Here is a 12,104-nt window from a genome sequence, read left to right on the forward strand (position 1 = left end):
GAAACTGTGTTCAAAGCCCGTAGTGAGAGTCAGGTGGTTGGTGTTAATTAGCATCAACGTGGTCAGAAGCAAGAACAAACAGCGTCAAGCCAGGAACTTTTCATTATATCTTGTCATTCTGATTTTCTTACAGGACCTTGAAGTCCTGTAAGCTTTCAAAGGAGGGTCGAGTCATTTGGGAGGTCATTTCCCAGGCCACACTTTGTTTGCCTTTGGCGCTGTTTGACCGAACAGAGACTTGGCCATTAGTGACTGAGGCTGATCCCCTCTGGGAGTGGACGGGGGGAGAGATCATCTAGCTCTTGGGGGATGCGTTTCCTTTGCTATTAATGGTGTCCTTCCAGATTCGCAGGGTCGCCTGTGACCAGCTGTACACTCTCAGTCAGACGGACACTTCAGCTCATCCAGATGTGCAGAAGCCAAATCAGTTTCTCCTGGGCGTGATTCTCACAGCTCAGCTGCCTCTCTGGTCCCCAACCAGTATTATGAGAGGCGTCAATCAGAGGTGAGCGATGCAGAGGGGAAGAGCCGAACGGGGGCTGGTGGTGCTCTGCTCCGAGAAGTCCGTCGGTGCGTTACAGAGACGACAGAGGCTCCTCATGCTGTGCGGAAAGCTGGCGATTCCGGTTCTCCCTCCTCCAGTGGGAGCGTTAGTAGAAGTGATACCAGTTTCCGTTTCTCACCCTCAACTCCCACTTCCCCCCGATTCCCTGCAGACCCCAGAGAGAAGAGGCGCGCAGCTGGCCGGTGAGAGCCCAGTGGGTCCCTGTGACAGACACTGCTCCTGGCCGGCTCCTCCTCTCCTCACACAGCGCCTCCCCCGCCCCCTGTCCACCCACCTTCACGCCTTCTCTAGTGTAAGAAAGAAGCTGTCAGAGCATGGCTTGGGCAGACCGGGCGCCAAGCGGGAGATAACACAGTAACCTCGGGGCGAGCTCCTTCGCTCATCTTTACCAGCGCTCCCTGCTCAGGTGCACGAACGCCGTGGGAAAGTGCCTGTCACGGTCTCAGTGCTTGTGTTTAGAGTTTCTGATTGGCGCCCTGCAGGGAAGGAGCGTTGCAAATGTCTCTTGAGCCCTGACATACTAATGTCCAGATATGGGTGATATTTTCTTTTAGGGTCTAGAGTGATAGTATAATGGGTAGGGCATTTGCCTTGCACGCTGCCAACCTGGTTCAATCCCTGGCATACCATATGGTCCCCCAAGCACCGCCAGGAGTAATTCCTGAGCACAGAGCCAGGAGTAACACCTGAGCATCGCTGGATGTGACCCAAAGAGCAAATATATATATAGGAGTGGTTTTTCATTTGGTTGAGTTTTTTGTTTTTGTGTGGTGAAGTACCCATAACAAGATTTCCGTTTCTGTTTTTAGCTACACAGCATAGTGTTAAATTGATTCATTTTGTTGCACAGCCATTGCTGTCTGATACCTATGTCCATTTTTCCTCACCCTAAACTGATACCCGTGTCCATTAAGTCATGAAGTAACCCCTAGAGGCAGCTAGTGGGCCAAGTACATGCTTGGTGGTCACTGCTGCTGCTGCTCAGGGCAGTGCAGGCTTGGGCATCTGCAGGTAAAGCCTTTGGGAGGCCCAGGTTTGAGTCCCAGCACCGCGTGCCTGGTTCTTCAGCTCTGCTGTGGTGTCCCCTGAGCTCGGAGCTGGAGGAGCCCCCGTGCACTGCCGAGTGTCACAGGGGCCACACCCAGTGGTGCTGGGCTAGAACAAATGGTGCCCAGGCCACACCTGCAGGGCTCACCTGCCCACACCCCAGAACCAGGGCTGAGATCTCACAGAGGCGTGTGCAACTCTGCCCCGGCCCTGGCCCTTCTTCCTCTTACATCAGTGTATGGGTTTTGTCTCTCTGTGTTCTTTGTCCCCCATTGCCTAAAAGTCCTAGGCACAGAGTATTCGGTTTTTAATTGAACAAATGAATGTAATCAGTGTATTATGTATACTGTTTATGTATCATCACAGAATGCATAGATTTAGTAAGTTTCTCTCAGGTTACCCAATTGTTCCTACACTTTGTCGGCTTACTAAAACCATTAGTTTGCTTCCTGCTAAAGTATTGAACTTGAATTAATATAGTGATTAGGGAGCTGGAGAGATTCTACAGCAGTCCGGTCACTTGCCTTGCATGTGACTGACCTTGGTGCGATCCCTGGTGGCACATATGTTCCCTGGAGCACTGTGAGGAGTTATCCCTCAGGGCAGAGCCAGGAGTAAGCCCTGAGCACTGCCAGCTGTGGCCCAAACAAAATAGCAACAAAGAAGGTAGTCATTTATGTTTAAAAATTTTCTCTTGCTCACTTGTTTTATGAAATTATTCTTATAAGGAAAATGCTTTTTATTTATTTTTAAGTCGGCCCATTTTTAATAATGAATTTGTCTTTTTAGACTGTTGTCTCAGTGCATGGAATATTTTGATCTGAGGTGCCAATTATTAGATGACCTAACAAGTAAGTAAATGCCTTACTTTGACATACGTTGGGAGAAGGGATTGGAGAAAGATAGAGGAGAAAACCTTATGAACATTACTAATCTGATTGAATCAGCAATGTAAATGAAGTTATATTATTTGAACTTGAAATTTATTTTCTTGGAAATAGCATGTAAACCCAAATTCATGCATTAGTGACCTCTTTTTCTATTCTGTACCCTACCATTAGTATGTTCAGAATATTTATTTTAAAAATTATCAGGACTTAGTTTAATTCTGATAATACTTTTTAATTTTATTTTATTGAATCACCATGAGATATAGTTACAAGCTTTCATGTTTGAGTTACAGTTATATAGTGTTCAAACACCCATCCCTCTACCAGTGCACATTCCCCACCACCAGTCTCCCCAGTATACCCCCCCCTTCCCTCCCCCCATCACCCATGGCAGACAATTTCCCACATCTCTCTCTTTACTTTTGGGCATTTTGGTTTGCAACACAGATACCGAGAGACCATCACATACATCTCCCATCCCAACCGATCCTTCCAACCATTGGATAAAACTTTTAATATAGTTAATTAATGACAATTGTAAGGTTGATCATTGTAGGAAAATGGAATCTCGTTTAGAATTATGTTGATACTGAAGCAATAATGATGGAAGTCAATTATTTAGTACTGGGTGTCTAAAATATTGTTAAAAATTCTGTTAGTATGTGTAGATTTTAATCATCTATTTATTCTTAACAAAGCATATTGGAATGTTCTATGTAACCTTAGTTGTTTAAAGACTTGTTCGTTTATTCCCCACTCTTTACACAAAGGATTTGCTTCAACTTACAGGAAATAAATAAAAACCAGGATCAGCAAGACTATTACAAAGAAAGGACTGTCAGGGCCAGGAGGTTTTAAAATAAAACCGCCTTGCACATAGGCAGGCTATAAAGGGCCTCTCAGCTAGGATTTGTTGTGAGGTTCCTGGAGGACAAAGGTAAAAAGGAAATAAACAGCTGTTCTCGTACCCTGGAAGCAGGATGTTGTCTTCCCAGCGCATAAATCTAAAGAAATTTCAGGCACGTGAAAACAGCGACTAATGAGACTCAGTCGCAAATCTCAGGCCGATGCCTTTCTAGGTTCCTGAAGTGTCTGGCCACGCTGAGGGCACAGTGCCTGCCGTGGGCATTGCAGGGAGGCTGATCGTGACGGAGCCTGAGGCCCTGTGGTCTGTGTTTATGTCTGGACTCGGGCATAGACTGTCACGTAGAAAAGCGAAGGACAGGGACTTCGGGGCAGCTGTGGCGTGGACTTGGGGGACCAGACACACAACTTGACTCAACTCCAGGATGCATGAGCAAGTCACTCCTGTAGGCCTTCGTGTGTGCTGGTGGTGAATGTGGGAGCTGAGGGCGGGGAGGGGGCTGCACTCCCAGCTCCCTGCAGTGCGCTGTTGGCCTGACTTGCTACGGCAGGGAGTGTGGGCAGTAGAAACAGGACCTGACGGCCCCCGGGCTCCTTGCATGCCTCGTCCCTGGCCCCAGCTGTCCCTGCAGGTTTGGCATTGTCATTGTGTTTAGGGGTAACGTGGAGTCCTCGGTCCCCAAAGACAGAGGGGTTCTGCAGAGGCGGGCCTGTCGGAAGCCTGGGCTCCAGCTGCTGTGCTCTGATCTGAGCCATCACCCGCATCGTCTCCATCCCCTTCCCTTCCATTTTGGGACCAGTGGTTTGGGGCCGAGGGGGGCGCGGGGGAGCAGATGCGTGAGCTTCCGTAGGCCTGTGGCAGCACCGCCACAGCCTCTGCGGCCGGGACGGGCTTTGTGCTCTTTGGAGGTGAGAAATCTGAACTTGACTGACCTAATTCTGATTCTGGCTTGACGAAAAGAAAATCTCCTTCTTTGACGGGCGTGGTGGGTTTTCTTTTTTCTTTTCCTCCCTTCTTAGCTTCTGAAATGGAGCAGTTAAGAATCAGCCCAGCTACCATGCTTGAAGATGAAATTACTTGGCTGGATAACTTCGAGCCTAACCGCACAGCCGAATGTGAGACCAGTGAAGCGGACAATATCTTACTGGCAGGCCACTTGCGGCTCATCAAGACGCTGCTGTCTCTCTGCGGGGCGGAGAAGGAGATGCTGGGTAATCACTGCTCCGCCCTCCTGCGCCCGCCCGGCTCTCAGGGACTGCCTGGGTTTCGTGTGGGTTTGGAAGAGCCAGATCCGTGCTCTCTGTTCAGAGGCTCTCGGTGGGAGGCTCCGTGGAATTTCGTGTCTTAACAAATTGAGAATATATTTTCAGTGTCATTAAACCACAGAGGATTTTGCAATGTTCTGAGTAATTGGCTTATATAATTTTATCACCAACTAAAAATTACTATTCAAAGTAGGTTTTTCTGGGTTATGCCATGGTGAACTTTGTAGAATGTAGTCTATTGCATTTTTTAGTAATTTTTATTATAAATCAGATTTCTTCCCCCACATTGAGGGAGCAGACCATTGTTGGTGTTGCTTAGAGGGAACTTGTGTTTCTGGGGCATCAAACCTGGAACTTTTCCACATAAAATTTGTGTGCCCCAGGGGGCTGGAGTGATAGCACAGTGGGTAGGGCGTTTGCCTTGCACGCGGCCGACCCGGGTTCGAATCCCAGCATCCCATATGGTCCCCTGAGCACCGCCAGGGATAATTCCTGAGTGCATGAGCCAGGAGTAACCCCTGTGCATTGCCGGGTGTGACCCAAAAAGCAAAAAAAAAAAAAATTTGTGTGCCCCAGCCCTTTGAGCCATGTCCCTGGTCATTCTTTCTCCATTTTCAAATAATAAATTTTGCTATTAACTTGTTAAAAAAACTTTTTATTATAGTTTAGGTATCATTTATGTATTATGAGTACAGGATTACTGGTCCTTCTATATATCTGTCATCTCTGGGGAGACATGTCCTAGCCCTCCCATCCCCCCAGTGGTGGGATACATGAAATTATCTGTGTGCATGTACTTTTTAAGACATAGTTTTGATGTCATATATTCAGAAAATGAAAACATTATCAATTTTATCACAGACTAAGCCCTCTAAAAATTTTTGGCAGCTGAAGATAGAATGATTCTTATCTAGGATAAGAAGGCACATTAATGAGTTCTAATGGGAATATGGAAATTCATAAAACTTTTGACGCACACACATATATATATATATACACATATATTTTTATATATGTACTGATTTTTGGGGTCACACCCAGCAATGCCCAGGGGTTGCTCCTGGCTCTGCACTCAGGAATTACTCCTGACGGTGTGTCGGGGACTATATGGGGTGCCAGGGATCAAACCTGGGTCAACCACAGGCAAGACAGCTAAGCCCCCCACCCGCTGTACTATCGCCCTGGCCCCATCATTTATTTAGTTTATGTGGACTCTGCAGTGCCCCGAGAAAGAATTGGTTGTTTGCGGAAATCATCCTGCCTTGTGGTGTTCCGGGCAGCTGTTCCTAAAGTGAGAGCTTGGCCCCCTCTGTCTGTCACTGGATTGCGCGTCCTGTCTCCTTGACTGTCTTCCCACCCCCTCGGGCCCTGCCCTCGAGTGAGAGCTCAGAGCCAGAGCATCGGGGACGTCGGTGCCCCACAGCACTGGCAGCAGCGGCAGGACGGGGCCTTTCCGTCAAAACGTGTGTTTATCCTCAAGGTGAATGTTTTGCTCTGTTCCAGGTTCATCACTCATTAAACCACTGTTAGATGACTTCCTTTTCCGAGCCTCTAGAATCATCTTAAACAGTCATTCTCCAGCCGGCACTGCCGCCATCAGCCAGCAGGACTTTCATCCAAAGTATGGAAAATGCACGTTGTGTTCAGTTTTGGTAAAAATCCTAATTCGAAACTCTAGTCCAAAAAAAAGATGTTCTTGACTAATAGTTTGTCTTCCATCCTGTGGTTGTGTATAGATCGTAAGAGACTGTTCACTTTATTAAGAAATGAGGGGCTGGAGTGATAGTACAGCAAGTAGGGCGTTTGCCGGGTGTGACCCAAAAAGAAAAGAAAAAAAAAAGAAATGAATATAAAGTAGCGTAAGTGAGTACCAAGCCAAGTATGCTGGTCCCTTGGTTATAATCAAACTCGAAGAATATTCTTGTGGCTAATTGAGTCAGTAATATATTGCAAAGATTGAGGTTGGAAGAATTACATCCTAAGTCTTGTTTGGGGGTTTGCAGGTTTGGGGGCCACCCGGCAGGGCTAGGGTTTACTCCTGTCTCTGGGCTTGAGGATGACTCCTGGCGGTGCCGAGGGAACCATGTGTGGTGCTGGAGGCTCTGTGTGAGCCCACACCTTGGCCCCTGTACCGTCTCCAGCCCAGATTGCATAGTTAGTAAAGGTCGATCAGTTCTGAATCTCTTAGAAGTGGGGTATTTCGGAGAGAAATATGTCGGGGCTTTAGTGCACGAGCCCTGTCGTTTGCTAAGTATTGAATGTATCCTGGTAAATAAGACTGCTAGTGATTACACTGGTCATTTTAGAGTCACGTTCTGTAGTAGATATTATAGGTAGAAATTTGCAAGGCCTCTTTGTATTTGTTGGCCTTCAGTGGGTTTATGCAATTAGAAGTACAAACAGGAGGGTCAGCACCAGCGAAAGAAAGGGGCCGGGCACTCAGGGAGGACGAGAGGGAAAGGAACTAGGAAGGAAAGCCAAACTTCTGCTCTAATTCTGATTTTTTTGATGAAGGCCGTAGTTACAGTTCAGTAAAACTAAAGAAACTGTGGTGGTGGTTTTTAACAAATAAAAATAATTCCATATGGAACCAAGGATATAGTTCAACAGCATAGCACTTGCCTAGCATGTGTGAGGCTCTGAAATTAATCCTCAGTCCTCAGCGTCTCACACACACACACACACACACACACACACACACACACACACACACACACGTTTTCAGTGGTTACTGAAATGGGCATGGCATTAGTAACATTTTATGGGATTTTAAGAGGTTACTAATGTCCCATAACATATTGCATGTGGCAGTGAATGCACAGTCCCTGTTGTTTCCGTCGCCTTCAGTGTTCTGAGTAGTTTTCATAGGTCAGAGTAACGTCCAGCCTTTCCCACCTGCCCCTTGAGGCCCTGGGAGACCTAAAGCACACACAGAGGCCCCTCAGCCAGGCGTCTATCTCGGCTCCTGATCTTCTCGGCCCGTGTGTGCAGTATCTCCCCGGTCCTTCTCAATGTGTCCTGCACAATCCTTGCCAGAGGCAGGATCAGGCCAGCTCCGTGGCCATGTTCTTGGGGCCGCGCTGACCGACAAGGTCCCCGTCCCCTGGAGAGCACAGCTCCGACTCCCGTGGTTTTCAGCCAGTCCCAGGAGCGGCCCTGGCCCTCGGGCGTAGGAAGGTTGAAAACCACTGTCCAGGGCAGCGACACTCCCTGCTTCTCCCCAAGGCCGGGTGTCCTCTCTCTGGTCTCCTCCCTGACCCATGAGCTCCAGACTGCAGGCGTGGACACAGGCACCGGGGGAGACTGTCCGTCCCAGCCCGGCTCTGCGGGGGGGCAGCAGCCCAGGCATCTGCTCGTTTCCCTCGGGGCTCTGCGAGGCTTTATGGCACTTTTGAACAGATTAAACCAGGCTTTTCTCTCTCCTCCTAACCCCCTTCCCTTTTTTTTTTTTTTAAAAAAAAAGGCAAGATAGAAAACTTAACTAGTGACCTTGAACTTTTTTAACCTGCAGGCACATATAAAATGTCTATGAATGAGGCCAGAGAGATAGTGCCGCAGGTAAGGTGCTTTGCCTTGCATGCAGCTGGCCCGGGTTCAATCCCTGGCACCCCAGATGGTCTCCCAGGCCTGCCTGGAGTGATCCCTGATCACAAGCCAGGAGTAAGCCCTGAGCACTGCCTGGTGTGGCCCAGAAAGCAAAAACAAACCAAATAAAAAATGTTTATGGGCATCTATTCTGATTTCTGCCCCTTTGTTTTTTCCCATTAGATTCTGAGGGCTCAGAGATTTTGCCTAAGACCAGAAAGATACTTAGCTCAGACTCCTGGCCACCCCTCCTGTATTCAGCACACATCTTCCTGCGTTCTGTCCGCAGTGGTCAGTCAGTTGCCAGAGTTCTGCCTGCAGGCCTTTCTGAGGAATCATAGCGCTTGTACTTTGCATTCATTGTAAATGTTGACTCAGCGTTGGAAGTAGGTCACACGCCGTTGAGATTGACTTGTGTGTTTGTTTCCAGGTGCAGTACAGTGAACAGCCGACTGGCAGCCTATGAAGTTCTCGTGATGTTGGCTGATAGCTCACCTTCCAATCTGCAGATCATCACAAAAGAGCTGCTGTCCATGCACCACCAGCCTGACCCTGCTCTCACCAAGGAGTTTGATGTACGTATGCTTTATGGACTCCGCGCGACCTCTCAGACACCTTCTTTTGAAATTGTTCTTGCATTATCCTTGCATTATCAACAGCGGAAAGAGTTGTAATATTCTTTTACGCATGACAGAGTGGTACCCTTTAATTCATTAAAGAGGAAACATTAGGGGGCCTGAGAGGTAGCTCAAAGCGCCAGAGGGCGGGCACGCTCTGTATGTGAAGCCCCCTGTTTCGTCCCCTGCATCTCATATGGCCCCGGCACTTCCAGGGATGACCCCTGGGCACCAGGCCGTGAGAGTTAACTCCTGAGCACCACTGGGTGTGGACCCAAAGCCAAAATAAACTTTAAATATTTCCAGTCCCCTTGATAATTATATCCAATAGGTGTGGCATTTCCATCTGTGTTTCGCACAACTGTGCTCGGCCCAGCGCTGTCCTGGAGCTGTAGACAAGCCCAGCCTGTGCCCCGCTCACTCCCGCAGACGTGCGAGTACGCTCACTGTGACAGCTCTGAGTCCCCTGGAGCTCAGACCCAGAGTCACGGATGGTTCCTGCTTCCAGGAAGGGCCGCCCATGATGGAAACGCCAGACCCGTCAGTAGTGTGACAAGTCGTAAGGTAGAGGTACACGTCCTGAAGTGGCCGTCGACAGACTCTTCACAAGAAAGTCACATCCTTAGAAGCCTTTTTAGAAGGATTTTTTTTTAATTATTTTCTTGGTTTGGGGGCCACACCTGGCAATACTCAGGGGTTCCTATTGGCCCTGCACCGAGGAATGACTCTTGGTGGTGCTCGGGGGCCATATGGGATGCGGAGGGTCAGATTTGGGCCGGCTGCGGACAAGCCAAGTGCCCTACACACTATACATTGTTCTGGCCCCAGAGGGATAAAATTTTGATGATTTGGAAAGTCACTGTGAATCAATTATTCGTATTCGTGATTAGGCTTCAGGAACGTGACGTTCAATACCAGTCCTTCCACCAGCATCCCCTCCCCTTCACCAGTGTTATTTCCCTCCTACCCACCTGCCAGCATTTTTTAGGGGGTGCCGAGAGGCACACCCCATTTGTGCTCAGGACTCACTCCTGGCTCTGTCCTCAGGAATTACTCCTGGTAGTTCGAGGGGGACCATCTGGGGTGCTGGGCACCAAGCCCGGGGCAGGCGGCCCCTCAGCCCCCTCCTCCTCCCTGTCGGGCAGCACCCCCTCACCGTTGTTGTACTGTTTCCTGCCCTGCACCCCACCCCCAGTGGCATGCTTCCTTCTGAAGACCACCGCTCGTGTCCTTTGGGTCTCTTGTCTCTGGCCGTTTGTCGACCCGTTTCTTGGTGTCCCGCACAGGAGAGGTCATTCTGTGTCTGTGCCCTCCCTCCAACTCACCGCGCTCAGCAGGACACTCTCCGGATCTGTCCACGTAGCAGCAAATTCCATTATTCTATCTTATGGCCGAGTAATGAGAGGCTGCGTGTGTGAACGGAGCCCTTTGCTCTCGGGCACTTGGGTTGTTTCCAGATTTTAGGATATTGTGGATAGTGCTGCTGGGAACATCAGGGTGCGGGTGGCTGTGAGTAACAGACCAGGAGCAGGGATCCACTTCAGAACTGCCTGGGCGCCCCTCTGCCATCACGGGAAGGCGTCCCCTCGCCCTTGGATGTCTGAGCCGAGCACAGCAGGACATGTGGGTTCAGCGGGAAAGGAAGTGGGGACAGTTACTCTGCCAGAGAAAAATTACTTTTTCTTTTCTTTCTTCCATTTTGGGGCCACAGCAGCAGTGCTCAGGGCTTACTCCTGGCTCTGAACTTGGGGGACCCTTGGCGGTGACCAGTGTCCTTACTAGGTGCCAGGGATTGACCCGGGTTCAGCCGCATGCAAGATAAGCACCTTAGCCACTGTACTGACTGCCTGGAAATAGCTCCAAGTGAAATGTGATCATACACGAGACACTTCAGATGTCAGATCATTCAGTTGATAATTTTATCCTGTGCAGTGATTATTTTTGTTAGGCTCTAACAAAAATAACAAGGAGAGTTATTTTTAAATAACTCTACATTATTTTTAAATAACTCTCTACATTAATAAGTAAATAGAGTTAGAGGGTTTTTGTTAGAGTGAAGAGTTAATGTTAGAGAATACACCAGCATGGTAAAGAAAATATTTATAAAAACATCTTTAACGGTATGATTATTTTGCTTATTTTATAGCACTCTGTTTACTAAGGGTTTATTAAACTATGCTTTCAACAGCAAATAAATATGCATTAACTAGAATATAGCCTGCTATAGGTATGGATCAGATATTAACGAAAACTATAATGTTTAGTGATTCCATGTAGTCCGAAAGGCCAGCAGGATGTTGTCCTCTGGTGTGGTTTCACCTGGGTGCAGATACTTGATGGGCACAGGAGACGTGGTGCTGGCCTGGCTTTAAAGCCAGGGTTCTGCCTGTGTCGTACGAGATCGTTTATTCTGCGTGCCTTGTCGATGTTGTTGTTCCCCACAGAAGATGTGTTTGAGTGACATGTTATGGTACTTACCTCTTTGGTTAATCGTATGTTTATTGGAAGAGCTCTAGTAGAAGAATGGTCATTACCTCAAAAATGAAGGGCGAGGCTGGACGAGAGTACGGGGGTACTGTGCTTGCTTCCGTGCGGCCGACCTGGTTTTGTCCCTGACACCAAGTCTGGTGCCCTGAGACCTCCAGGAGCCACCCCTGAGTACTGCTGGGTGTGGCCCCAAAACAGAAGTTAACAGAAGGCGTCCTGTGACCAGTTTTCCAGATAGAAACACTTCACAGAACTCTCTTCTTACTTTTCAGAATACTGTGCCAGTTCATAAATGTGTTTGTTTATTTGGTTGATGCCTTTCTGCCCTGCTAGGTGATGACCCCTGGGCATGGGGGTGGCCAAAAACATTTCCGTTGTCTGTATCCCTGTCACAGTACCTGGCACCAAGCAGGCGCTTGGTTTTTGTTGAGTAATGTCCCAGTATTGGAACACACGACCACACAATGGCTACACGTAGTGTGTGCTGGGCACTTTGCAGTGGATGTGAACGTCTCAGTACACAGCTGAGATTGGCAGGGGCCCTCGTGAATGTAGTGTGCCTCACTTGCAGCTCTGAGGACAGGTGCTGGTGACCGAGGGCTAATCTCTGCCTTTGCTGCTCCTCCCTAGTACCTCCCCCCAGTGGACAGCAGGTCCAGCTCAGGCTTCGTGGGGCTGAGGAACGGCGGGGCTACGTGCTACATGAACGCGGTCTTCCAGCAACTCTACATGCAGCCCGGGCTCCCCGAGGTGAGTTCCTTTCCCTTCCCTGTTCTGTGGGAT

General features: G+C 48.7%; 1 protein-coding gene across 3 annotated transcripts in view; it reads left to right on the forward strand.

Moving 5' to 3' along the window:
- Nucleotides 1-12,104, forward strand: part of USP24 (ubiquitin specific peptidase 24) — a 132,965-nt gene that overhangs the window by 88,838 nt on the left and 32,023 nt on the right. For all 3 annotated transcript variants that reach the window (XM_055140935.1, XM_055140933.1, XM_055140934.1), the window contains exons 38-43: nucleotides 345-505; nucleotides 2,402-2,463; nucleotides 4,387-4,578; nucleotides 6,136-6,253; nucleotides 8,648-8,792; nucleotides 11,952-12,071. In XM_055140935.1, coding sequence (XP_054996910.1) covers nucleotides 345-505; nucleotides 2,402-2,463; nucleotides 4,387-4,578; nucleotides 6,136-6,253; nucleotides 8,648-8,792; nucleotides 11,952-12,071 — 798 coding nt within the window. The remainder of the gene's footprint in view (nucleotides 1-344; nucleotides 506-2,401; nucleotides 2,464-4,386; nucleotides 4,579-6,135; nucleotides 6,254-8,647; nucleotides 8,793-11,951; nucleotides 12,072-12,104) is intronic.

Source organism: Sorex araneus, chromosome 5 (assembly GCF_027595985.1).
Source record: "Sorex araneus isolate mSorAra2 chromosome 5, mSorAra2.pri, whole genome shotgun sequence".
Classification (NCBI taxonomy): domain Eukaryota; kingdom Metazoa; phylum Chordata; class Mammalia; order Eulipotyphla; family Soricidae; genus Sorex; species Sorex araneus.